The 27707-nt window shown below is 42.4% G+C and overlaps 1 protein-coding gene across 3 annotated transcripts in view; it reads left to right on the forward strand.

Moving 5' to 3' along the window:
- LOC309533154 (NACHT, LRR and PYD domains-containing protein 1a allele 5-like) overlaps positions 1 to 25795 on the forward strand; it is a 79850-nt gene extending 54055 nt beyond the window's left edge. For 2 of the 3 annotated variants that reach the window (XM_082224349.1, XM_082224348.1), the window contains exons 2-16: positions 7792 to 7823; positions 9448 to 9495; positions 10287 to 10337; positions 10970 to 10999; positions 14090 to 14140; positions 15263 to 15306; positions 15421 to 15470; positions 16085 to 16305; positions 16405 to 16655; positions 17455 to 17586; positions 17782 to 17920; positions 20175 to 20228; positions 20543 to 20623; positions 21815 to 22087; positions 23463 to 25795. In XM_082224349.1, coding sequence (XP_082080475.1) covers positions 14104 to 14140; positions 15263 to 15306; positions 15421 to 15470; positions 16085 to 16305; positions 16405 to 16655; positions 17455 to 17586; positions 17782 to 17920; positions 20175 to 20228; positions 20543 to 20623; positions 21815 to 22087; positions 23463 to 23491 — 1311 coding nt within the window. In that variant the 5' untranslated portion in view covers positions 7792 to 7823; positions 9448 to 9495; positions 10287 to 10337; positions 10970 to 10999; positions 14090 to 14103 and the 3' untranslated portion in view covers positions 23492 to 25795. Of the gene's footprint in view, positions 1 to 4786; positions 4866 to 7791; positions 7824 to 9447; positions 9496 to 10286; positions 10338 to 10969; positions 11000 to 14089; positions 14141 to 15262; positions 15307 to 15420; positions 15471 to 16084; positions 16306 to 16404; positions 16656 to 17454; positions 17587 to 17781; positions 17921 to 20174; positions 20229 to 20542; positions 20624 to 21814; positions 22088 to 23462 lie in introns of all 3 variants that reach the window. The other variant, XM_082224350.1, reaches the window with a different exon arrangement.
- The last annotated feature ends 1912 nt before the right edge of the window (positions 25796 to 27707 follow it).

Raw genomic sequence — 27707 nt, forward strand, 5'->3', positions numbered from 1 at the left:
GCGGGCGGCGGCGAGGCGAGGCGAGGGTACCTCGGCGAGGCTCGAGTGGCACCAGCGCCCAGCCCTCGCCTGCTCCTTTCGGCGCCGAAGGTCGCCCACCCCGCGCGCGAGGAGAGCGAATTGGAGCGCGCGCGCGCTTCCTCGCGTCTCCGGCGCCTGGAGGGAGCACGCGGCGCTCGGCGCGATAACAACAACAACAACAATGAAGGGCGCCATTGCATAAGCCGAGGAGGATAACGAGTCCTGGCCCTGAGGGGAGGGAGGATGGCGGGAACGTTTCCACACCGTCGCCAAGGATGGGGGAAAATGAGGGGTGGGGGACATGAATCGATCCCTTCGCTCGAGGGGCGGTGTTCTGTGGTTCTTTGTGCCTTTCCCTCTTCTTCAGAGAGGCAGGGGAAGTCCCCACACCAGCCCATGCTCGGCTCCCCTCTCCCCACAGCCGCTGGGCGCGTCTCTTTCTCCTGAGGGAAGGCGCGCGGGCGCCTTTGGGAGAGGCAGAGTGGAAGATGGAGACGAAGGCTGCGCGCAATGGTCGACCCCGGGGCCGGTGATTTCGCCTTGCTCCTCTGTGATCCGGAGGCAGGGCTGGGCACGGGGAGAGGGCCGCGTTTGCTGCTGGTAGGTAGTCAAAGCGAGGGTAGGGTAGTCAAACCGAAACGGAATACAGAAGAGCTCGCCAGGGGGAATGGAGAGGGACATGATAAACCAGCCTGGATAGCTCAGTTGGTTAGAGCGTGGTGCTGAGAACAGCAAGGTTGTGGGTTCGATCCCTTGCAGGTTCCTAGAGGATCCTCGGGGACCCTTCCAACTCTATGATTGCATGGTACTGTTCACCTATGATTCTAAGTGTGTGGTGTAAGTAGGTTTCAAGGGACTCACACAGAGACAAAGAAATACCCACCTCATATATTTGCACTCATATATTTGGACGGTTGGCGATCCTTTAGGAAAAGGGATCAGAAGCAAAGTTTGCATAGTGCCACTTAACAAATCCAGGATGTGACCCCCCCCACCTGCCGGAATGGTATGCGCCATTCTGATCCACTGCACCTCAAAATGGATATTGTAGGCAGAAAAAGTTACCCAAGATGATCTGTCTCCAGAAAGGTTGCAACGTTTGGGGGCCTAGGGGGTAAATGGGAGCATGATAGAGGTGCATAAAATTATGCATTGTGTAGGGAAATTGGATGGGGAGAAGTTTCTCTCTTTCATGATACTAGAATCCTGGGCCATCCGCTGAAGAAGCCAATTAGTGGGAGATTCGGAATAACAACTGGAAGTACTCATTTGCACAGAATTTGCATAGCTGGGATGTTAGAGGAGGGGTAGTACTTCTGGTGGGGGACATGTCATGCTCCTTCTGGGGTAGTTAGTCCACCTGCACAGGAAAAACTTTAAGAACTTGAAATGTGCTACTTAAATACTAAGTATTATTCACTATAATCTCCAATAATAGGAGAATCAGCAGTAAAGGTAAAGGTTTTTCCTTTACCTCATAGGAGAATAGGGATGCGGGTGGCGCTGTGGGTAAAACCTCAGTGCCTAGGACTTGCCGATCGCATGGTTGGCGGTTCGAATCCCCACAGCAGGGTGAGCTCCCGTCTTTCGGTCCCAGCTCCTGCCCACCTAGCAGTTCAAAAGCACCCCTAAGTGCAAGTAGATAAATAGGTCCTGCTTTATAGCAGGAAGGTAAACGGTGTTTCCGTGTGCTGCGCTGGTGCTGGCTTGCCAGAGCAGCTTCGTCACGCTGGCCACGTGACCTGGAAGTGTCTTCGGACAGCGGCGGCTCCCGGCCTCTTAAGTGAGATGCGCGCACAACCCTAGAGTTGGACACGACTGGCCCGTACGGGCAGGGGTACCTTTAGATAGATAGATAGATAGATAGATTCTTTATTGTCATTACACTAGTGCAACATTGCACAAGTGCAACGAAATTGAATGCCAACCCTTAAAAACAACAAAAGCAAAACAACAGCAACAACCAAACAAACCACCTTCCAAGGAGAGTATTGGAATACTATAGTGCCTTCCTTTAGAGAAATCCTTTATACAGCTTCAGACGCAGCACTTAAGGTGCAAGTAAAGAAATAGGTCCTTACCAGCAATCGGGATGCTTTTCAGCTCTTTACTGAAATGCCTGAAGGCAACATCTCTTTCCCTTCTCCCCCCAAAATAACCATACACTGTTTCTTAGGCTAGACCTCTGTTCTAGGTCTGTAAATTTTTTGACCCACATGTTCTGCAACTTTTAATTCAAGCAGCTGAGATGTATTGCTTGAGAAGAATGATAATTTCAATATTACTAATAAGCGGAACAGAAGAAATATAAGTAATAGCAAATGGTGGGTATGAGACAGGAAATACTGCTTAAATACTGTATGGCACTATTATATCCTTTGTTCTGCTGCTGTATTTCAGAGAAAGGGCAAGTAAGGCTGGATCTAGACACATCAAAGAAGCAATTCAGTTAAATGAATTGTAAACTTCATACAGTGGTACCTCGGGTTACAAATGCTTCAGGTTACAGACGCTTCAGGTTACAGACTCTGCTAACCCAGAAATAGTACCTCAGATTAAGAACTTTGCTTCAGAATGAGAACAGAAATCGCACGGTGGCGGTGTAGCGGCAGCGGGAGGCCCCATTAGCTAAAGTGGTACCTCAGGTTAAGAACAGTTTCAGGTTAAGAACGGACCTCCAGAACAAATTAAGTTCTTAACCCAAGGTACCACTGTACAGGAAAATCCCATGGGTGAAAAACTGGACTCTACAGCACCATCTGGTGTCACAGTGTTATAACGCATATAAAGTGCTTTATATTTACGAATGTAGCTGAGTCCTAAGACAGAAGTGTGTAAAATTATACATGGCATGGAGGAAGTGGTAAGGTGTTAAGTGGTACATCAGTTGCTGAAATAAATATATAAATAAAACAAGCCATAATAAAATCTGTTAGCGTTTAATGCACCACTTTCCTCTTCTCATCCCTGAACACCTGATGTGCCACTATTTCAAATCTTACATTCTTTTCTGGTGCACTTGAACACAGGAAACAATGGTTTGCAATTAAACAAGGATCCCAAACCATGGTTTGAGCCAAGCTTAAAAGCAAATGGAATTTGGTCGAGCTTGTGGTTTTGGACTGGATTTGCTGGGAATCTTGAATTATGGTGCATGGGGTAAAAGGAGGAGCCTGAGGACTGGTTATGCAAAGATCGCTAAATATATGGCTCAAGGTTACATCTGAATGCACCTAGTTATAGGCATGGTTCACACCCTGTTTTGTCTCACAGAGTGATCACTTTTGCTACCTTGTCAGAGAGAGAAACTTCTAGAGTCAAGATAGAAAAACATTGAGAAAAAGATGGCCACATCCATCTCACACAAGGCTGCTCAGCCAAGTACCCATTCAGAGAGAATTGCTTCTAGAGAAAAGTCTGAGGAGATTATGCAAAAACATATACCTCATTGCCTCTGACAAAGATTCTTAACAAGAACACATTGAGCTTTTCATGGCCTCATTAATTGGTTTTACAGGGTGATGCTTTCTGTATATACAGTCATACCTCAGGCTGAAGTTGCTTCAGGTTGAGCGCTTTCGGGTTGCGCTTTGCGGCGACCCGGAAGTAATGGAATGTGTTACTTCTGGGTTTCACCACTCGCACATGCACAGAGTGTCAAAATGACGTCACGCGCATGCGCGGAAGCGGCAAATCACGAGATGCGCGGATGCAGGTTGCGTTCGCTTCAGGATGCGAACAGGGCTCCGGAACGGATCCCATTCGTATCCAGAGGTACCACTGTATAGTATATATATTTTAAACTTTTTCCAATTTTTTAATGCTAAGAAAGTGTTTTACTTGTGGAGAAACAAGTTGTTTCTTAGCAATTAAAAAAAGCATGAATAGGTTTGTCCTCTGAAGCTACACCCCCTGCTCCCAGTAATTTGGGGCCTATTCTTTTTTGTGTGTGTTTTAGGCCTCCAGTTTTTCCTCTCCACCTGGAAAGATTAAAAGCTTACTGTTTCTTTTACATTTATGATCCTCATAAAATCATTAGATACTGCCATGAGTCAGAGTTAGGTCATTATCAAGCATGTCATTCTGTGTATCTCTTTATAATACACAGAGGACTGACAACTCAGGTTTCAAACCACATACTTCAGTATTATCTCACTTTGGAAGCAATCCTATGCACAAGAAGCTGGTGAAAAGCAAGAAGACATAAAGTCATCGCAGAGCTAAACCCGGTTCAGCAGTGGTGCTGCTGCTGTTTCTCCTCTGCCTAAGCCTGGCAGAGGCAAGAAAATAGTGTTCTCCACCAGGTTGCCAGGTCATGTGACTGGGCTGAATGGGCCTAGGAACATTTATGGTCCTACCTCCACCATGCTGCTGGAATGCCTCTCTTTTGGGACTTATATCAAGCTCAGCTCAGCCAGCTTCAGCATATCACTAGCTGAGCCACAGAACCCCAGCTGAGCAGAAGATGTGCTCACCCTGGCAGACATTGCCACCTTATCTGCCAGTTTTTGACCCTACTCTTGTAGCCTCTTCTGTTCATTTGATACAGAGGTTTTGTGCAAGAGCAGTGTTGATGGACACTTCCATATTGACAATAAAGTTTATTCATTATCATTTTTGTTTATTAAATTACTTACGTAGTTGTAGATTGTGCTGGCTTCCCATACGTAGGATAGATCCCTTAAGATTGTATTCAACTGAGGCTTACTCAGAGTATACTCATTAGAACTAATGCACCTAATGTAATCGGGTCCATTAATTTCAGTGGGTCTTCTCTGATGAAAACATAGTTGAACACTGCTACATTCAATAGAAAAATGAACAACAATCAACACTTCCTTTTTGTAAGTGTGCTTTTATTATTTCTGGATTAATTTGTAGACAGATCTGTGGTCTGTGAAACACTGTTGTCGAAGTGGATAAATAATTTGAATAAATATTTTGCAGTGTTGTAAAATGGTGTTATTTTATAATGAATTAAAAAAATTATGTGTATGTGGGGGGGAATGAAATTCAAACACAACGTAACCATAATTCTGGTTCACAGATACCCTTTCATTTGTTATCTCATGCAAGCAGTCACATAAACAGTGGCATAGAAGGAAAAGAAAAGCTTGCAAGGCACTCCTAAGTTTGTATCATTATTTGCAGATGGAAAGCTTAGTCATAAGTCTCAAACGGTTCATATAGTTGACTATCAGACTTTCAGGTCAATGTGATCAGCTATCAGTTTTTCTGAAGCTTATTGTTTCCCTAGCAGTGTTAGGAAACAGAGATATGAAAGATAGGCGCTAAATAGCACCTTCCTCCTAGGTTATGGGTGCAACAGCAGAACATCTAGATGCGCTTTTTAAATAACAAGAATACAAAGCTGAAAATGAAAAGCCAACAAGATGCCTATGGGAAACCAGCAAGCCGGTCCCATTCACAAGAGCACTATCCCTTCCCACAGTTTGCGGCAATGGGCATTCAGAAACATACTTGTCTCTGACCGTGGAGGCAGAGTATAGCCATCATGACTAGTAGCCACTGACAATTGTACCCTCCATAAATTTGTCTAATCCTCTTGAAAAGCCAGTATATCTGAATATAACTTATACTATATTCAGATGTATCTGAACAGCAAATTAGCTGAATATCGTAGAACTATATGTCTTAAACATTCTCTGGGTGTCGGCTCTTAACTTTGTTCTTCTGAGGCTGTGACTGTGTATTTTTATATCCATTTTTATTTTATGGTTGGTTCACAATACCAGTATGAAATGGATTGATATTTTGTAATCTGTCCCCCCCCCCGAATAAGTATCAGCAGGAAACCATGCACAGAACTACAAAACTAGATATACCTTTAGTTTAAAATCGCCGCTTGCATGAACATAATGCATGAAATGGCAACATTTAATATTAGTGACAACGCATTTTGAGAGAATTACGTTCAAGCTAAGACAAAGGTCTCGTTGTTTCATTTTTAATCAGTGCTATAATGCTTATTGATGTTTTGGAGAAAACAAACAAGGCACTCAAAATGACAGGTCTTCTTCTGCCCTACCCTTCACTACTGTTTTCTTCTCTGGTTTCCTAGGAAAGAAAATACCATTTCTCTGTGTCTGTTTTGTGGCTAGATAGCTTTTCCCCCCCAGTTGCAGTGGCTGTTTTGTTGCAAAACCCAAAATGACTTGGTGATAAAACTTCAGGCACGAGCAACAGAAACCCAAGATGCAGTGCGTGTTTAAATGTGTAGAGATGTGGAAGAAAAGGCACACTGAAATAAAAATAGCAATTTTAAAAAGCCACAATTAACAGGATTAAGCAGCATATTAAGGAAGTAATTCTAAGAATGGGAACCTGGCATACGTACATAAGTACATACGCCATATCGAGACTCCGTTCAGGAGCAGGGCTACAGCTGGCTAAGCTGGTCTATGCCTGGCAGAGGGAAAGCAAGCCTTTAAAATAGAGTTTGATCTACAGCACACTTTTTGTGTGTTGCTGGGCTGCCAGGTCATGTGACAGAGCTGAACAGAGTTAGCCCTTGCCTGATCTCGTCCCCACCACTTCATTAGAACACCCATATTTGAGGGCTTATGCTGGTGTAAGTTGACCCTTTTCCTTAAAAAAAATAAAATACAGGTTTGCTGAAGGAATAGGATGCATGCGGCCATTCGGGAAACTGGGGGGAGGGGGAGTAATGTTTACACTCTGGCTCAGAGGATATCTACATCGGCATTTTTGCCAGGGGCATCTGCACCATGAAAGCTGAACCAGAATATTCAAGTAGCATCCCAGTACAGTCACAATCCTGGTTTAGATGATTACAGAGATCTTAGAAATTTGGCATTATTTATTCCTACTCATTTGGAGGAGGGCGAAGTGGCTGTAAGCTTCAAGAGAGTCAGTAGGGTGAAAAAGAGAGAGAGACTTGCTTTGTTGGAGGCAGAGTCCTGGGTGTTATGTACTGAAGTTCTCACCCTGGGCCAGCAGGGGGATACTGTAGATAGTTTTCACTCAGGTCCACATATGCAAATAAGGGATTGAAAGTGACGTTCAGTGATTGGATAGTTACAGAAAGTGGTTACTGTTGCGTTGTAGTGGAGCTCTATATAAGCAGGCTGGCTGAACCCCTCAGTTCCGTTCTGTTCTGGCCTGTGAATAAACGAGCTGTTTGAAGAATCGCTGTGTCGTCTGATATGTTCACCCGCAACTTAACACTGGGCACCTGAGGTGGACCCCAAAATGGCGCCTCCTTCCCCATCAGGAACGAAGGATGGTTGGGGAAGATCTATAGCGGAACTCAGGGAGAGGGAGAAAGAAAGATCAACATTGGGATGTGCTGCCCCAGTAGACCCTGTTGCCTGAGGCATCACTTCACCAGGCCTCAAGGGCAAACCCTTGTCACACACTGATTCCTCAATCAGCAGGATTGATGTACAAAGCCTTGTATTGATGCTGCTGAGCTTTGACTCTCTGTTCTAGTCATGCTAGCGCACAAACAGGACTGTGGAGGGGATAAGGGGTAGTAAATATAAGAATCCTGCACATTCACTCTCCTAAACAGACAACTTATTCATAGACTTCTCTGGTTAATCTGGTTGTTACAGTATAGCTTTATGTGATGGATAACACAGAAATGGTTAAAGAATGAATGTATTCACTATTATGTTTGTGGCTCAGTTGAACAATTATTTAATGCTTCAAAAATGCTATAGGAGAGCTCATATTTTAGTTCTGCAGTAACAAAAAAAAAATGGTTACATGTTCTTTATTTTCCAGTGAATCTGAAGTTTCAGCTTTGGATGATAAAGGTAACTAATTTTTGAAAGCTTATCATTTCCCCCCAGTAGATTTGTTTTAAAGAATCATTAATTCTGTTGAAATAGATGTGGATCATGTAATAGCATGGTTGTACCAATGTCAGGTTTCTGAAACGTTTTATTTTGTTTTTCTAATGTTTTATCACTGTTGTTCTTCCTGCAGAGCTCTGTTATGTATTCTTATAAATGTGTTTGAAATTCAGCAGTAATTTTTGAGACATCCTATTCTATAGTAATCCTGTTAATTCCTGAAGTAATACTTCTGAAGTTAATGGCCCCATGATTGCAAACAGTGGATTTGTGGTCAACATTTTACATTGATGCTTCACTGGAACTTTAAAAAGTCACCACTGCCTTTTAAACAAGAAACATTTATGTTTGTTGTGGGTTGATTTTCATGGAGGAAGGGCTGTAGCTCAGTGGCACAACATCTGCTTTGCATGCAGAAGGTCACAGGTTCAATGCCCAGCACGCCTGTGGTTTCCCTGTCCGAAACCATGGTTTACAGTGCAATTCTATACATGACTATTTTGAATCCCATTTCCCTGGAATTGACTCCTAGGTAAATAGATATAGGATTGCAGCCCAATCTTATGCATGCTTTCTCAGAAGTAAGTGTCAATTTAGATAAGTTTAATTCCAGCTCATGGCAATTTTTGCAGCTTCCATTTTTAATATTTTCCATCCCGTACTATTTCCAAAGTAATATGTGAATGTTTAAAGAGAATTATGCACAAAATACTGAAACTCCGCTTTTAAAAAAGCAGTTACTTACTTTTAAGATGTAGTCTTGGGGCTGCCTTAAATAATTTTTTCTTCTTTGTTAGAACAGTTAATATATGCATACGTGCATGAAGCTGCTATAAATTACAGTTGCTGCAGCAGAAGTCTGAAAAGTATGGCAGCTAAAATACACCTGGGTTGTGACTGGAAGTAACAAAATATCTTGTCCCATTGTAATGCTGCCTCGTTGCTCTTCTATTTTTTTCTGATTATGTGCGCTGCTCTGGAAAAAAATTAAATGACAGGGTGGCATGTACACTTTTGAAACAGACAAGCAAACAAACAAACAAATTAAAAATATTGATTGCCCTTTTACTTTATGTAGACAAAGATTACAAGGATTTAGCAAGGATTAAGACCCAAGTTTAATATGTACTAAACTAAAAGATGAGCTAATCACATATCAAGTTACTACTGTGCATTGCAAAATAATAGCCAAGTTGACTTCCTCCTGAAAACACTAAGGGTATGCCTTGAGGCTAATTACTCAGGCCCGGGTTCTTCCCCTTCAACTTTCTTTTTAATGTTGCCTTGAGCAGCAGAATTATTCCCAGGGCAGGGTTGGGAGTAGCCAACTTTTTGCTAAAAAAGCAAAGAGGAACAATGCCTTGATCAGCTAATTCTTATGAATGGAAGGTACTTGCTTAGAGGTCTGCGACTGCAATTATTTTAGGGATAGGGGCAAAATGTTGAGCTGGAATCATTCCCAGTGTTATACAACTGGCCCATGAGTCTGTGGAATAAATTTCATTTATTCCCCCGTGTTTGGGAAAAGGTGGGGAAAGACACTGAGTGCTGAATTCCCAACTGATATTTTATCTCCTCAAAACAGATAGTAGCAGTTCTAAAGATGAAGATTCTGCTCAGGAAAACAACTTGGGTAAATATGCTCGTAATGATATACCAAATACATGTGCATTTTAGTGGAAGTTGGAAAATGCTACCAATAATCTAAAAAGCTGAACAAACACAGAATAAATTCAATATTACAAAAACCCCCAACAGTCTAGATTTAAGTACATAAATACAAAGCAAAGCAAGAGTTAACTGATACTGATACTGGGGTTCCTGCACTCCAAGGAGCCTGGCTTAAAGACAGATCAGAGGGGAGGTGGTCCTCTCACCAGGCTAGATGACATAACAGCTGTCGCTAGTATCCTTGCTTGCAGCAGAAAAAATGTTGGAGAGGCCAATGATAGTCTCTTCCCCAGCCTCCTGGAAGAACCAGCTATTGGTGCAGGTTTTATTCTACAACCTCTTTCAGAAGAATACTGGTAGAATACTTTTTGCAGAGTGGCACTACAGTGTATTGGGGTTGTGTTACAGTATAACAGGGGTTCCCAAACTTTTTTCAAAGAGGGCCAGATGTGATCAAGTGAATGTGCATGGGGGCTGACCAAAGTTTTTGCCCTTTTTTAGGGTTGAAGTTGTTGAGCTTTTTTAAGGATTTGAGCCCAATAAATAAACTGCCCTGGGGGGCTGGATTAGGCCCCCCCAAACAGGCTTTGGACATGCCTGCAGTATACGGTTCAAACTATTATTATTATTATTATTAATAATACTACTACCACCTTGTGTTGTGGTCCTAACTGCACCATTTAAAAAGTAAAGCTTAATGTTAAATAACTGTTTCAAAATTGCCAAGGCTAAATAGATTTTCATTTCGTCAAGGTAACGACAGTTCCCAAAGCGACTCTGAAAGCAGCTCGGAAAGCAAGTCTGGTCAGTAATTGAATCATACCTATTCTATATATTAACAGTGGATTTATTTTCTAGTGTGAATCTTTATATAGCTGAAACAGCACCATTCACATATGAGAGGAACGTATTAAAGGTTGGAGGGAACCCCCAGGGAAGAACACTTCCCCCCCCATTGTCCAATGGCATCCCTGGAACCTTGGTGGGAGCACTCTATGCTGCAACACTTTGTTGTAGATCACACTTGTTTATATTTCCTTAATGTCTCTTTAAAATGCATCTTAAATTATTGAAATGACAGCCACCAGATATGAATTTAAGCCACCTGCTTGCCTTTCATTGGGTATTCCTTTGCTACATTTTGTGTGTGCGTGGCTATTTATCAGTAAAGAGAAAAAAGGGGGAAGAAGGCAAACACGACATTGTATTTGTTAAATATTGGTGTTTAGCTGGTAGTCACAGCAACAGCAGTCCATAAATATGCTTAGAAATTGGCAACAAATGTGGCAAAACAGGATGATCAGGAAAACAATGGGAGGAAATGGCTTCCCACACTAACTGGCAAATGTATTTTGTTGTTAATATCCCTGCACTTATTTATATTTTAAACAAATGGACACTGCAGTTTATGTTTAATGAGGCCTTTTCATTTACAGATACAGATGAGGCAGATCTAAATGAACCAAGTGAGTGTTTTTTTGAATTTTATCCTTACTTTGAGAAAGATCTGTAAGAGGATTCTTGCAAGGTAGTAAAAGCCATGTGCATAGATGGGAGTGAGTGACTTTTGAGTTACAGATAGGTAGCCTTGGTCTGCCATAGTCAAAATAAAAAAATTCCTTCCAGTAGCACCTTAAAGACCAACTAAGTTAGTTCTTGGTATGAGCTTTCGTGTGCATGCACACTTCTTCAGATATGACTTTTGAGTGTTTATGTTAAGTGGGACATGAAGTACTTTAAGGACGATTCTTATTGAAAATTAGCTGAGGCCATTATTGAATGTACATAAAATTAAAAGAATACCCTTTAATAAAGCACTACAGTGGTGCCCCGCAAGACGAATGCCTCGCAAGACGGAAAACTCGCTAGACGAAAGAGCTTTCCGTTTTGGAGGTGCTTCGCAAAACGAATCTCCTATGGGCTTGCTTCGCAAGACGAAAATGTCTTGTGATTTCCTGCGGGTTTTTTCCCCTCCCCCCCTTTTCTAAGCCGCTAAGCCGCTTATCAGCTGATCCGATAAGCCGCTAAAAGCTGCTAATAGCGCTAATCCGCTAATCCGTCAATGGGCTTGCTTCGCAAGACGAAAAAACCGCTAGACGAAGAGAATCACAGAATGGATTCTTTTCGTCTTGCGAGGCACCACTGTATGGCCCTACAGTTAAATACATGGCAAGATTAAGGAAAGATGGAGGACCTCATGATGTCTAAACAGAACCTCTATATTCAGGTCTGGATAATTATCAGGTATGGGAGAATCATGCACAGATAGGCTCTTATTTCTTAAATATACAAATACAAACAAAGCTTTCATACAACTATGTGTTGCAAATAATTATGTATGCAGGCATTACAAATAATAATGTTTTACCTGAGGTAAGAAAGAGGGGTGCTGGTTTTTTGCATGTATTTACACATTCTTTTCCGTGATGCCACAACGAACTGAAATTTAGTCCAATAAAGACCTTAGAAGGACAGCTGCTAATTCCATCAAAAATCCATAAAACGTTTCTGTTCTCGTTTGTTTTTGTTTCAGTTTGTTATCGATTATTAGATTTCTCACTTGCTCTGCACCAAAAGGTCCTACAGCAGTTTGCAGCAATTAAAAAAAAAGAAATACAAACAGTTTAGAACAAATTGCAGTTACAAGCATAGGGTGGGTCCTGAACTAGCTATTGTTGCTGTGAATTGTAATGTACCTTGCTAGGTATGAGTAGCATTGAGTATGAGTAGCGCTTACTACACTGTTAAACTGATTGTGGGGAGCAGGTGGTGCTGTGGTCTCAGCCACTGAGCCTCTTGGGCCTGCTGATCGGAAGGTCAGCGGTTTGAATCCCTGTGACTGGGTGAGCTCCTGTTGCTCTGTCCCAGCTCCTGCCAACCTAGCAGTTCGAAAGCATGCCAGTGCAAGTAGATATGAATTTGTATCAGGTACTGCTTTGGCAGGAAGGTAAACGGCGTTTCCGTGCACCCTGGTTTCCATCACTGTGTTGCATTGTGCCAGAAGTGGTTTAGTCATGCTGGCCACATGACCCAGAAAGCTGTCTGTGGACAAATGCTGGCTCCCTTGGCCTGAAAGTAAGATGAGCGCCACAACCCCATAGTCGCCTTTGACTGGACTTAACTGTCCAGGGGTCCTTTACCTTTTTTACCTTTTTAAATTAAACTGATCAGTAAAGAATTACAGAATGGCAGTCATGATATACCGTACTTCTAAGGCTGTGTGGGATACCAGTAGAGGAAGGTATACAAACAATTCTGCACACTTTTTTTTGTAGTACAGGACTTAGAATTTCCCATAACATGATATGTGGACCTCTAAGAAATCACCAAAATGGAGGGTTATAGACATAGGCTCCATTACTACTACTTCTTCTTCTTCTTCTTCTTCTTCTTCATCATCATCATTTCATTTCATTTCTGTATTGCTTTTTTTTTTTGGGGGGTGGGGGTGGGACTCAAAGCAGTTTATAACCTACATTAAAATATCAAATAAAAACCCCCAGAATAAAGCATTACTGAAAAAAGCAAAATATAAAGTATACATTTAAAGACAATTAACATTCATTCAAACATAATTAATAGGAAACTAAAATATCGTAAACATTTTTTAAAAAAACACTAAAGAGGAGGTCAATTGCAGAATGCACATTTAGCAGAGCAAAGTTAACAAAAAGAAATCTTAAACATTTCAAAAGAAAGCATTACTAAATGAAGTCAAATATAAAAGGCACATCTGAAACAGCATAACTAGTACAAGGATAAAATATTCTCGTAAGTATAGAGCATATCTGCTGCTGTAGCTGCAAATCCTGCCAATAGCGGTTCACGGAGGGGGCTTCGGATGCTCATGTTCAGTGAGCTGGGTCTCCACAAAAAGACAACCAAGACCAGGCTTCCTCAACCTCGGCCCTCCAGAGGTTTTGAGACTACAATTCCCATCATCCCTGACCACTGGTCCTGCTAGCTAGGGATCATGGGAGTTGTAGGCCAGAAACATCTGGACTGCTGAGGTTGAGGAAGCCTGAGCAAGAAAGTCTCTGGCCTCTTCAGCAGCCTCAGCTTTTGTAGCTGGAGTCAATCTGGGCCCTGCCCTCCCAGGCCAGGTTGAAAAAGGCCTGCAAGGCAGGAGCAAGTCTTTCAGGACTCACAGCCAGCTTAGCTGAGCAGAAGCACTTTAGCCTGGTGAGGTGTAATTAATGATGCCAGGTTCCACTGTTAGGGGAAAACATAATATATACTAATAATAATTCTGCAAGAAGCAGCACTATACAGTATTATCAAAAATGAATAGTGAAGCTGGGAGAATTGTGGCTTCATCCCTGTGGCACAAGCAGATTTGAACAGATTTTTGCCCAGAACGTTGAAAGATGTATGATGAATAAAAAGTGTAATATGATAAAATGCAAATTTTAAAACCAAAGGAGCCTTCAAATAGCCACGGTGTCATTCAGAATGTCATCTTTAAATATCTGTGGAGAAGTCTTGCTTCAGTTTATGATTCATTCCAAATAATGATGTACAGAAACAAATCAAAGATGCATTTTTTGTGTTTATAGATGAGGATCTGAAAATGAAAGAAGAACTGCCGTTGCATTGTGTTGAATCAGGTATAATACTTTTCTTTAAGAATAACATGTATCTGACAGGAGGAAGGTTTCTGGTTTCCCCCGAATGTGATTTTATGCATTTTTTTTTCAATTCATCGTAGACAGAGTTCCAATTTTTTTAAATTTTGTTACACCCCCACCACATATGTAACATCGTTCCTTCCTTATTGTTATGCCTCCAGCATTTATTTGATTTCGATTTATATATTTTTGCCATAGGTGGTCATATACCATATAACATTTTTAAATAATTCTCTTTAATTGTGTAACATGCTGTGAACTTGAACTGTGAACTGTGAACTTTGCCAGAACCTTTTCCAGTGTTCCATTTGTATTGGGTAACCAAAATCCATTGCCCATTTTACCATTGCCTCTTTTATCTCCTCATCTTTTAACTCCCAACCCAATAATACTTTGTAACTCTTTGATAACAATTTCCTATTATTTTCTAGTAATTCTTTTTCTATTTCTGAGATTTCTTTTTGGAACCCAATTTTAATGTCTGATTTAAACACCTCATTCAATTGATGGTACTGAAACCAATCTGTGCATAACTGTCTAATTTCCTCGAACTTTTTAAAATTTAAGTTGACCCCCTTCTTCCTCCTGGGAATTATGAATATCAACATCCCCAAGCGGAAAAAAGAAAGTATTTTTATACGGCACAATGGTGGCGAGAATGCTAATAGCAAAGAGGAAATATTTTGTGAATATTTATAGTTAGCAAGAATGATGGAGGTAATTAGAGGCCAACCTAGCCAAAAAGGATTGGCTATGTGTAAGAGATTACATGAAAAAAACATTGTTCTCAAGCTATATCCTGGTTATGTTTTGACTAAATCTTGTAAAGAGTATAATGGAAAGAGAAAGAATTGGGAAAATTAAATGAAATAAAGAGTAAATAACACAGTAAGTAAAAGGAAACCTCAGCGAAGTCACGGGTGGAAAAAGATTTGTATGGGAAGATGTATAATGTATTAAGTTAAGAATTTATGCTGTAGAGAAATCAAGAATATATGTATATGTACAATTTATACTCAATAAAAATCATAACAGAAAAAACATGTATCTGACAATTTAAACTGTTTTCAGTTTAAGAAACTTCTCTCTCTTTCCATTTAGAAGTTAATACTCATCAACACTGTGAACGCTGCAAGATCCCACAAGTAGGTGGTTTTTTTAATCCAGATACGGACTAGTGTTAAAAGTCGTTTCATAAATCCGATACTAATGTCCTCCTAATTTGCTTTTCCCATTTTTATTTTTATTTTAATATAAAGAACCAGCATGAACAAGTAGCTCCCAGAAAGCTTTCTAGAGGACGATTCTGGTAAGTTTTGGTCAATATAATTGAAAATTACATCCTAAAAAATGTCTTTGTTTTATTATTATTTTTTTGCATGATTACACGGTACACAGACATATATTTGGCAAATCCGAATGCACACTTGTCTACTATTGTGCAGTAAAGGAAGCGGAAGAGCAGAAGGGGACCTACAGGGTGGAAATAAATGTTGCATTCTTCCAGTTGTTCTGTCTCTGCAAGCACAACAGCTTTCCAAACGAAGCAGTCCTCCTTTCTCCCTGTGCCTGTGTGCTGTTCTGGGGGTACCCCTGACCTCCTCCGCAGAGCAAATTTTGGAGGGTACACAAGAAGAGGAAGGGGAGCATGACATCATTTTGAGCATCTGCTCCGTTACTTCTGGGTTGCTGCGGAGCGAACTCGAACGCACTCAACCCGAAGCACATTCAACCCGAGGAATGACTGTATATAAATGTATTTTTCACATGTATTTGGAAGGACAAGAAAATGCAGAGGAAGCACATGCATATATCATGCCCATTTATCAGAGTCGTCTGTGCCTGGACTTAACGGTCAGGGGTCCCTTTACCTTTATGCTGTATCACGTACTGAAAACTACACCTTATGTGTCACGTATGCAGGTTGAAGTTGGACGACGAAGGAATTTATCAGTGTACAATCACGGGGTTGATCTTCGAAGTAACCAAAGCCGTAGTCATTGAGTATTCCCTTTTGTCTTGGACCAAGTATGCTGCTTACCTTAAAGATCCCTGGATTGTCGTGGGCCCCATATTTGACGTCAAGTGCAAATCACCTTCTGTTCTTACTTCCATTCAGTTTCCACACGCCCTCTGCCTGAATGGTAAGACTTGCTCAGTGAATTTAAACATATTTGTCTATCTGCTGGGGCACTTACTCTGTTTTTAGGAAGCGTTAAAAAGCGTTCAATGTTTCTCTGCAGATCATTCTTCTGACATGACCTTCAACGTGTTCCATTTCAAAAGCAACGGCCCAGAATTTGAGTGTTCTGCTGATCACTCAACCACACACGTCAAATGGCGTGTGAGCTCCCTGTCCCCTGTTGGCCCAGTTATTGAGAAATACGATCCAGTGTGTTACCACGGGGTTGTTATATTATACAAAGTTGTCAACGACCACCCTTCCTTGAAATTCCATGTGTATGTAGCCGGCAACAACAGCTCGTTTATAAAGGTAAGATCGACTTTCTTTGCTGCCAGCATGGCATTTTCCTGTACAGTGGGCGCTCGGATTGCGATTGTGATCCATGCAGGATGCCCGCAGAGTTTGGAACCCGCAGCTGCGCGTCTGCTCATGCATGGGTTGCGATTCGGCGCTTCTGCGCATGTGCGACCACCAAAACCCAGAAGTAACCCGTTCCGGTACTTCTGGGTTTCGGTGGTCCGTAACCTGAAAAAAAAGCAACCTGAAGCTTCTTTAACCCGAGGTATGACTGTATTCCAGTGCCCACTGGAGCTGTCAACTCATGAAATAAAAAGTTCTAGCAAGTAAGAAGGACCTGGTGGCCGTTCAGGAAGTGAAGGCTTGTAGGACAAGGTGGAACTTGCACACCCCTGAGGGCAGAGCCTATAGGAACACTGGGTTCAATTGGACACTGGATGAGGAAAGAAGGCTGTCTTTCAACCCCCTCCTGTCTGGCAGCTAGAGCCCCAGATCTCAAAAACCTGTTTCCCCCCCAGTGAGTTGGAAACTCTAGTGTGTGCAGCCAGGAGAACCATTAGGGTTCCAGTGGCTACAACAGGATATTCAGCTGAGTACTGCAGAAACTGCTTGGTGAATGATCCTAGTAATTGTTGTAAGAATCACATGATTGTTGCATTTAATTTGTTAGGAAGCGAGGGAGGGAACTGCAATTTCTCAGTAGATGAAAGAAATTTAATATATCAACAAAATCTCCAACAAGTCTAGGTAGGTCTTTGATTTCTTGACTTAGGCAATCATGATTTTTAAAAAAGTTCTGTTTTAATTTTAGGATGTGTCGAAAACCATACAGCGCTCTTCCAACAGATTCATTAAAATTGAGAAACCCCCTTGTCATAAATTACTCCAAGTTGGGAGGAAATACAAATTAACTAGTGTCCCAGAAGCTGACATAAACCCTGAGGTATGTTCTTTATTCTTCTATGATCGGATTGTCAAGATGCATGTCCTTGTCTAAAAGATGATGATAATTGTCATTTGTGCAGTGTTCCTGACACGTTATGACATCGTATACATGCATTATATAAAAGCTTAGCTAGGAAAACAAACTTTTTGCTTTGACAAAAGGGTTTTCAATATTCTGATATTCACTTTCTAGGAAATGGAATTTGTTGATGACTCTACGCTAGCACAGAAACATTTCTTTGAGGTATATTTAGACCAGCCAACAGAACTTGTGTTATCTTTGATGGATGTGGAGTCAGAAGAAACTGTGTGGAAAGCAAAGCTACGAGAATGTGAGTTTTCCTTAGACACAATTCATTACATAGTATGTGCAGTTAACAGTGTTTGATTTATTTGGGACTTCACTGATGTTTAAATCTGTTTCAATTTTTGTACAGTATATTGCATGTTGTTGTTTTTCTTATTTGCATTTTTCAGATGTGGTAGAAAGCGGGGTATAATTTTTAAAAGCGAACAAATAACCTGATTTACAGTTCAGTCTCATGTTACACTCCCAAGTAAATGTGCATAGAGCCTCAATAATGAATTGCAGCCAACATATTGGCCGCAATCCAAATGAGACTATGCATTTTCCGGCCACAGTCCCACTCACCAACATAGAGGTCCTTTTTACTTCTTCTAATAAGAAAGCTGCCCTCCAAAACATTGCAGAACTAGAGAAATTGGGTTGTGTGAAAGAGCAGATTCAAGAAAAAAAAAAGTATCAGGCAAAAATACGGCATGTGATGAAAGTACGCTGCCGTTAATGCAGTCTACTTTCTCCCCCAATCACCAAAATGCTCTTTGAACTCAGGAAGAGTTTAGAGACTAGTCTGAGGTATGAGTTTAAGGGAGCAACTCTGCAAAAAAGAAAAGTGGAAGCATATATTGCTATTTCTGTTTTCTATCAACAACAAATAAAAATATCAGTGGGAGGATATTATTTTGAATAGGCAAATGCTTTAGATATACAATATTTTTAAAGCATTGTTTAATTTGTTTCCTCCTGCATTGTGTACATTTCCCCATCTTTCTAAATTATATAACCAATACAGCAGTACCTTAGTACTCAAACGGCTTGGCTCCCAAACAAATAGGCTCCCAAACGCCACAAACCCAGAAATAAGTGTTTCAGTTTGCAAACGTTTTTCGGAAGCCAAACGTTCAACGCAGCTTCCGCTTGAGTGCAGGAAGCTCCTGCAGCCAATAGGAAGCTGCGCCTGGTTGTCAAATGGTTTCAGGAGTCGAACGGACTCCCAGAATGGATTAAGTTCGAGAACCAAGGTAGCAGTGTATACAAATTTAAATGAATCTGTGCAGTTATTGGCCATATTGACACTCATGCTCCAGCATTCCGTTTACTCCTTCAGTAGTTGAAAGATGTAGCGCGTGTGGAACCAAAAGCACTTTACTCTCATTTTACTGTCATTTGGTTCTCATGCAATGGCAGTTATTACCACGTCATTTAATTCCCCAAACAGAATCCAGTTTCAGTCAAAAGCAAGCTTCTAGATTCCTATTTTTCTGTAATCGCTACTATCCAAATCAGGCACTCCCAACCTTCGGCCCTCCAGATGTTTTGGACTACAGTTCCCATCATCCCTGACCACTGGTCTGGCTAGCTAGGGTTCATGGGAGTTGTAGGCCAAAACATCTGGAGGGCTGCAGGTTGGGGATGCCTGATCCAAAGCTATCAAAACCGTTCACCATGAATAGTATGGACTCGCACATGAACCAGTGTGGTGTAGTGGTTAAGAGCGGTGGACTCGTAATCTGGTGAACCGGGTTCGATTCCCCGCTCCTCCACATGCAGCTGCTGGGTGACCTTGGGCTAGTCACACTTCTCTGAAGTCTCTCAGCCCCACTCACCTCACAGAGTGTTTGTTGTGGGGGAGGAAGGGAAAGGAGATTGTTAGCTGCTTTGAGACTCCTTAGTGTAGTGATAAAGCGGGATATCAAATCCAAACTCTTCTTCTTCTTCTTCTATGGATGATGCATTTTCAAATTACTGAATTTACACATATGATGATGCTTCTCTCCAAATCCAAATCTCCAGGTGATAGGTCCCACCAGCTTCATATGTTAATTAGCTGTCTGTTCAGGCTGGACAGCTCCTATGGTTCTCAACAGAAACCCTCCCATAATTACTTGCATGCTATGCTGGGGAGGGCGGGATATAAATAAAAAATTATTATTATTATTACACGACCTTCTGTTTGGGTTTGCAGAGAGTGTTACTTTTAAGGTTGGGCATTCATTTTTTTTTTCAGTGGTGGGATTTAAAAATAAATGAATAACTTGTCATTTACTTATAATACAATCAGTGAGATGCAGCTTCTTTTGTGGCTAAAAGCCATGGAGCAAAGATAATTGTAAAAAGTCCTTTGATTTATTTTATTTTATTTTATTTTATTTGTGCTTTACTGAGAAGCGGGGGGAACAGATTAATACTTCTTCTTTGTGAAAATTGTGGCATATTCGTTTGCACTGCCAATTACGCGATACAGCGGGCCTTAATTTTCTTTTGAAAACATTTCTATTTAACAGGTGACTGGATCTTACATAACCAGAATAACAATAAGCAGAAAAGATCCACTAACAGTAAGTTATTATAAAGCAGTATGCATGAAACAATCAGCTGGGAACTTCTCCTGTACAATGTACAGCTCTCAATGGATTTATGACTTGTGCAGAAGTTTCCAGTGGGACTGTCCAAGCATCTTTGCAATGTTAAATATATTTGCTTAGTTCTTCAGCATTCTACTACATGACTAGGCAGTACTCTTGCTAGTGCACAAGTTGCTGATTTCCCTTTTCCTCCATCTGTGGCTTAGATTGAAGCCCACATAACCTTATTTTGAAAGCACAACAACTTACGTATTTTGAAACTTTGTCCTTTGCCATGTATTCCTTAGGCACGAGACGACGAAAATCCAGCACCAGTCTTTCAGAAGATGAGCTTTGTAACAAACGGCTAAAAGCTATCAACGCTTCAGGTAAAGGATTTTGTGAAATTAAAGAAGATTAGCATCTAGCCACGTTCTAAGCCTTTCATACTGCAAGGTATTTATGTTACATTTTACTTAACCTGGGTGCAACTACAATTTCAGCTGAAAACCCATGCATTTGTATTTGCACAAAGATTCCGAACACCTAATTTGAATGCAGCTATTAATATGAAAGCATAAATTTAACCTGTATATTACAGTGTCTTGAGGAATCCACTAGAGGGAGTTCTTCAATCATTTCAATACATTTTAACAAACCATATTTTTAGAAAATTTACGTTGATCAGTATACCGAGGTTTGAACTAAATAAAGAACTAGTTGGCACAGGAACAAAATCAACCCTTTAACTCCAGTAGAAAATTGCTCATGATGCCAAAGGTAGTAAGAAACTGTTGCCATCATAATAGGGTTATCCATAGATAGGAAGTACCTATTTTTGTGGATTTGTGGTATCGAAAAGCCTTGAAAAAGAGCCTATAGGAAAATGGAATGCTAGAAAAGGGGGTGATGAGAGAGATGGCTTATTTTGAACACAATGCGACCACACTTGGAATACTGTTAAAGGTAAAGGGACCCCTGACCATTAGGTCCAGTCGTGGCCGACGCTGGGGTTGCGGTGCTCATCTTGCTTTATTGGCCAGTACAGCTTCTGGGTCATGTGGCCAGCATGACTAAGTCGCTTCTGGCGAACCAGAGCAGCACACGGAAACGCCGTTTACCTTCCCGCCAGGGCGGTACCTATTTATCTACTTGCACTGGCGTGCTTTTGAACTGCTAGGTTGGCAGGAGCAGGGACCGAGCAACGGGAGCTCACCCCATCACAGGGATTTGAACCTCTGACCTTCTGATCGGCAAGCTGATGATGTTGTTGTAAGCCACTTTGAACAGTGGAAAGGTGGCATACAAATCCAATTATGTATGTATATGTTGCAGGCCTGGCATGTTCATTCTCTTTGTGTTTCCTGATCTGATAATTTTGTGTGTGTGTGTAAGTCTCTTCCAAAGAAAAGTCAATGATTAGCTGCCCCTGCCTAAGATGGGAAGGAGCACCCCAAGTTATATTTGAATCCTCTCCTTTCTTCTTCAAGAATAGAAATAGATAGTAATTTTAAAATATCCATTCCTCCCCCCTCAGGCCAAGTAAAAGCAATAACGACATATTTGTATTCTGCTTTTAGATGGAGCGAAAGCTTCAGCAGTACTAACTGATCAGCAGCTGATGATTCTTGCAAAGAAGATGGGTAAAAACTGGAAAGTAATTGGCATTGAATGCCTTAGCTTGTCCATCGAAGACATCCAGCAGATTGAGGCAAAGGAAGAAGATGTCAATATGTATAAATGCATGATGTTGCGGAAATGGAGGGATTCGGAACAGAATAATGGAACTGCCGGCAGTTTATATGACTGTCTTAATGGCCAGGCATCCCATGATGTGCTAGAAATTCTGACAGGTAAATATCAACACTCTTTATACTTTGCGTATGATGTTTCAGATATTTAGGGTGAGGCAGAATATTTTTAGGATAGCAGAAGTGGTTTCTAAGGCTGGATCTATACACATCAAAAAAACATTTCAGAAAAACGTGTTTGTCAGGGGTTCAGGAGCAGAGGCGAGGGAAAGGGAGGAAATAGAGAGCGAAGGGGAGGAGGCAGAAGAAAAGATGAGTGATGACGACGACCCGAGATCTCCGAGTCTTTCCAGTGAATCAGAAGATTCACAAAAAGGAGCACCAGTGGCCAGGGCAAGGGGGGAGACTAGGGGGGCACCCCAGGAAGATAGAGCCAGAGGGGACTCAGAGGGGAGCAGTTGGAAATCGGGACCAGCGTCACCGCCAGAGAGCAGGGATGAGGAAGGGCGCCAGGGATCAAGCGCTGGCAGCTCACAACAGGAGGGAGGGCACGAGTCAGGAGTGGCCACACCTCCATCGGGGAGCGAAGAGACGGTTAGACGGAAAGTGGAAGGTTGGGCGCGCGCGCCAAGTTCAAATGCACAGGAAGGTGGCGCAGTAGGCAGCCCGGAAAGGGAGCCAGGTCCTAAAGCCCGGCGCAAGGAAACAGAAGGGTCTGGGGGGTCAGCGTCAGAAGAATCCCGGAAGGAGGAGACCCCGGGGGGCAGAGGGACCCAGAGGAGAACTGTCAGGCGGAAAAGGTGGAGCAGGGCTAGGATATTAAGTTGGTGCACAAGGGGCGGAGACTCAGACGGAGCTTCGCCGATCTAAGCATAAGACGTAGAGTTGCGCGCAGCAGCTTGAGAATGGAGACTGTAACTCAATAAAGACTTTTATTTAATGATCGCTGGCTGGCGTGATCCTCTGTGAGCTAGGATCTGGAAGCAACCCTGACAGTGTTGTAAACCTCAAAGTAGGAAATCACATTGGCAAAAGATGGGACTCCACAGTGCCATCTGGTGCCACAATGTAGTAACACATATAAAACACTTTTTCTTTACTAATGTAGCTGAGTCCACAGTGCCTTCACTTTATGGAAAACGCATCACGTATATTTTAATGGCCTGGGGCAAGCTGTGGGAGCGGTAGATCCTGCAAATTTCCAGCATGTTAGGAGAACAGATGTTTACAGCAGTCACTTGGGAGTGTCTCTTCCATAACCACCATCCCTGCAAGTTCCGGAGCAGTTTTGCAATTAATTTTAAAGTGTTTGTGAATGTATTAATTTATGATATGGCGAAGGATGGACACACATGCATACAGATGCCTATGCCACATGCGGACCTGAACTTTGTTACTACTGTAAGAGGCAAATGTCTGTTACGCCACACTTAAATTCTAAGCAATTCCTTAATTCTCATTTATTTTTGTTTTACAGGTTTTTTAAGAGCAGATGCAAAGTCATGAGGAAACAGCTTGAAAAAGAAGAAACATCAGGAATCTCCTTCCATGTACATTTTCCAAAAAAAGATGAAAAGGAACTTCGTCGTGCTCTGCAAACTGTTTTAATCTCTGGAGGGTTTCCATTAAGTGACAAGGATAGGCCAGTTGTGGAAACTTTGGAGCAGAAGAAAGAAAGAAGAAAAGCATGTGGAACTGTGAACTCATGTAAATGCTTAGCTACTTGTTGCTTTTTTACACATGACTTCCCAGCCTGCCCTGCTGTTGGAGATTCGGCCTTCATGCGTGTTTTACCCGTGCAAGGAGAATTAATGCCTTCCAAAACCCTCTCAGGTCTCCTTGGGTTGCACTGCCTGGATTAACTGGGATCTTCGCTATCTTGTCTTCCACGTTCATACCAGAGTTCAGGGACGAACTGTGGTCTTTCACATTTCAGCGGTCAAAATTCACTGCCCTCTGCCTGTCACCTGCCATTCTGCTCAATTCACTGGGTCATAGTTGCGATGCCCTGTGGCTCCCCTAGGCTTGGAATTCTCCTGTGGCAGAACTGGTTGTGCTGCCCTAAATCCATCTCTGCAGCGTTATGCATCAGACACACACCTGAGAAGGGATTTTTCTACACCCCCTTTGTGAAGATACAAACAGGTTTGTCTTTTCACTACCCATGGGTGCAATTGCACACACTGTGGATCTTCATGCTTTCCCTCCACAGCATTCCTGCTATAGACTTTCCCAGTCCCTTGTTGAAGGGAATGAGAAGAGACTGAAAGCTTCCACTTAGACATATTATGTACAGTGGTACCTCGGGTTAAGGGACGCGGGTGGCGCTGTGGGTGAAACCACAGAGCCTAGGACTTGCTGATCAGAAGGTCGGTGGTTCGAATCCCTGCAACGGGGTGAGCTCCCATTGCTCGGTCCCAGCTCCTGCCAACCTAGCAGTTCAAAAGCACGTCAAAGTGCAAGTAGATAAATAGGTACTGCTCCGGCAGGAAGGTAAACGGCGTTTCCGTGTGCTGCTGGCCACATGACCCGGAAGCTGTAAGCCTGCTCCCTCGGCCAATAAAGCGAGATGAGCGCCGCAACCCCAGAGTCGGTCACGACTGGACCTAATGGTCAGGGGTCCCTTTACCTTACCTCGGGTTAAGAACTTAATTCATTCTGGAGGTCCATTTTTAACCTGAAATTGTTCTTAACCTGAGCTACCACTTTAGCTAATGGGGCCTCCCGCTGCCGCCTCGTGGTTTCTGTTCTCATCCTGAAGCAACGTTCTTAACCCGAGGTACTATTTCTGGGTTAGTGGAGTCTGTAATTTGAAGCGTCTGTAACCAGAAGCGTCTGTAACCCGAGGTACCACTGTATAATGCTTTGAGCCACATTGAAGTCATCATGTGGTTTTGAAACTGCGCACTGAGCAAACATAGGGCTCCTCAGAACCTTAGCAGGAGTTGCTCAGTGACAAAAGTGCTAATGTCAAAAAGCTCTCTGATGGGCAACTTGATTACAGTTTCTAGTCTTCTGCAATGTGTAACTGTGGGGCATCCGGGGCACACTTTCAGGTATATGTGGCCTGACAGGCACAACAGACCTCACAGACATCTCCAGGTGTTTTTTGTTGTTGTTGAGGGGAGTAGGAAGTGCAGCTTGGCAAAATACAGAGGCAACTCTCTTCCCCAACATGTCAAGCTATTGAAAAAATTATGTACCAATAAAAGCTGGATTCTGAGACCTTTATACGCAACCATTCAAACATAGCAAATTTGCTTAAATTCTGTTTAGCTCTTTTATATAAGCTGGTTTTATTAGCCATAGGGTGGTGGTGGGTAAGCAAGCAGTGCAGGTCACTGAAGCCCTACCCTGAGAAAGACTTGAAATATCCAACCATTTCTTTGGCGTCTGACATTTTAGTAGATGTTCCTTGCAAACTATATTTTTTATAGCAATGGGGACTAGAAACTTACCTTTCTGAAAAGAGTGAGACTCTCAGGAAGATGAGTATTCTGCATTCAACACCACACTTTGACTTTTTTAATTTAAAAAATGCTCTTGTTGAATTATGGTGTACGTACAACCTTGCTCTTTTTCTAAGAGCTTTCTAATACCGTATTGGCCTGAATATAAGCCTCACTTTTCCCCCACATTCCGACCATGAAAAGTTAAAATGCGGCTTATATTTGCGACCTTGCTGTGGGCAAAACAGCAGCAGGAGTGCGGCAAAACAGTGCCCACCCCACGCATAGACCCCCCATCCTTTCTCCCAAGGACAGGAAGGGGGAGAGCGAGGAAGGGGAAAGGCAACGCAGCACGGCTCTCCCCTCCCCTGTCCCGCCCTGTATGCAGCCAGGAGCTGCGAGGAATGGAGCGGCTTATATTCGGCTACTTTTTCTTTCCCCTCCTCCAATTTTAAAGGTGCAGCTTATATTCTGGTGCAGCTTGTATTCGGGCCAATACGGTAATACTTGATAGTAGATTCATCATCCCCAGTAAAGTGGCAATACTGTTGTTATTTTTAAAGGATGCAAAACGCTGTGAATCAAGTTTTAGATCCTCAAGGAGTCATGTAGTATCAAACTCTACTGCGCTTGGGACACATCATGTAGCATAAAACCAGCATCCACACACTGCCTGTGTCCTTTTAGAGGGGCAGAGTAGCTCTAAACATTGTAAAACCATTTTACAGTTCAGCATTGGCACTACGGGAAGATTTTGCATCTCTCTGGGAATGTAATTTACATGTCGCCCCCCCCAAAGGTCACCCATTTCTTACGTGGTACATTTCTGTGTTGTACATATTTCCTTGGAAACAGACTTGACTGCATGTTGTGTTAATCCTTTTTTTTAAATAAAAATAAAAATTGTGTCAAACCTTTTTTATTTAATGAAATGGTGAAACCAGTTTTGCCTTATGAATGACCTTGGGCCAGTTAGGCTGAAATCTAAGTACTGTAACTGTTCAATTAGAGCTGTCATAAAAAACATCTTTAGCAACAACAAATGGCTGGTTGGTTTTTCCATCCAACCTGCTGAAATAATGTTATTTGATACTAAGAGTGTTGAAAACCACACTTGTGCTTTCGATAAATGTCTCGCTGCCAAATCCCTGTTATGGAAAATGGCGGTTTGCAGATCATAGTTGGCTGGCTCTGACCTTCTCACAGTTCCTGGTAGTGTCATAGAATCATGGAATTGTAGAGTTGGAAGGGACCCTGAGACTCAACTAGCTTGACCCCCTGCAATGCAGGAATATGCAGCTGTCCTGTATGGGGATCATCCTTGGTGTTGTCAGGACCATGCTCTAACCAACTGACCTTTTAAACCAACTACCACCCTCAGAAGGGACGTGGGTGGCGCTGTGGTCTAAACCACAGAGCCTAGGGCTTGCTGATCAGAAGGTCGGTGGTTCGAATCCGCACGACAGGGTGAGCTCCCATTGCTCAGTCCCAGTTCCTGCCAACCTAGCAGTTCGAAAGCACATCAAAAGGCAAGTAGATAAATAGGTACCACTCCAGCAGGAAGGTAAACGGTGTTTCCATGTGCTGCTCTGGTTTTCCAGAAGCAGCTTAATCATGCTGGCCACAAGACCCAGAAGCTGTACACTGGCTCCCTTGGCCAATAAATCGAGATGAGCGCCGCAACCCCAGAGTCGTTCGTGACTGGACCTAACGGTCAGGGGTCCCTTTACCTTTACCACCCTCAGACGTGTACAAAGTGGCTGTCAGGGAGGGGGCTTTCTTAGTAGCAGTCCCTAAGTTGTGGAACTCCCTCGCTCCACAGATTCAAACCTAGGATCTTCATTGCACAGAGTTGGCTGCATGCTGGAAACACAACTCTTTATCCCGCCCTTCGACAGCATAAAGTTTTGTTTTCCTTCCTTGCTGAAATGAAATCATAACGAAAAGGAAAAATAAAACGAAGGAATAACATTGCTCCAATATAATTTAAACAATAATTTATTTGGCTATAAATATAAATAAGTTTTAAAATACATTATATAAATTACATATAAAGATAGCTTATTTATAAATACGGCTATGCACTGCTTCCACTACGGAAGGCTGCAATGCTTCCCAATGCCAGTTGCTGGAATCCGCAGGACAGCAGAGTGCTCCTGTGCTTGAATCCTGCTTGCTGGTTTTTCCTGCAGGCATCTTGTTGGCCACTGTGAGAACAGGATGCTGGACTAGATGGGTCACTGGCCTGATCCAGCCGGGTTCTTCTTAATTGG

The sequence above is a fragment of the Podarcis vaucheri genome (genome assembly GCF_965113315.1).
Source record: "Podarcis vaucheri genome assembly, chromosome: 5".
NCBI classification, from domain to species: domain Eukaryota; kingdom Metazoa; phylum Chordata; class Lepidosauria; order Squamata; family Lacertidae; genus Podarcis; species Podarcis vaucheri.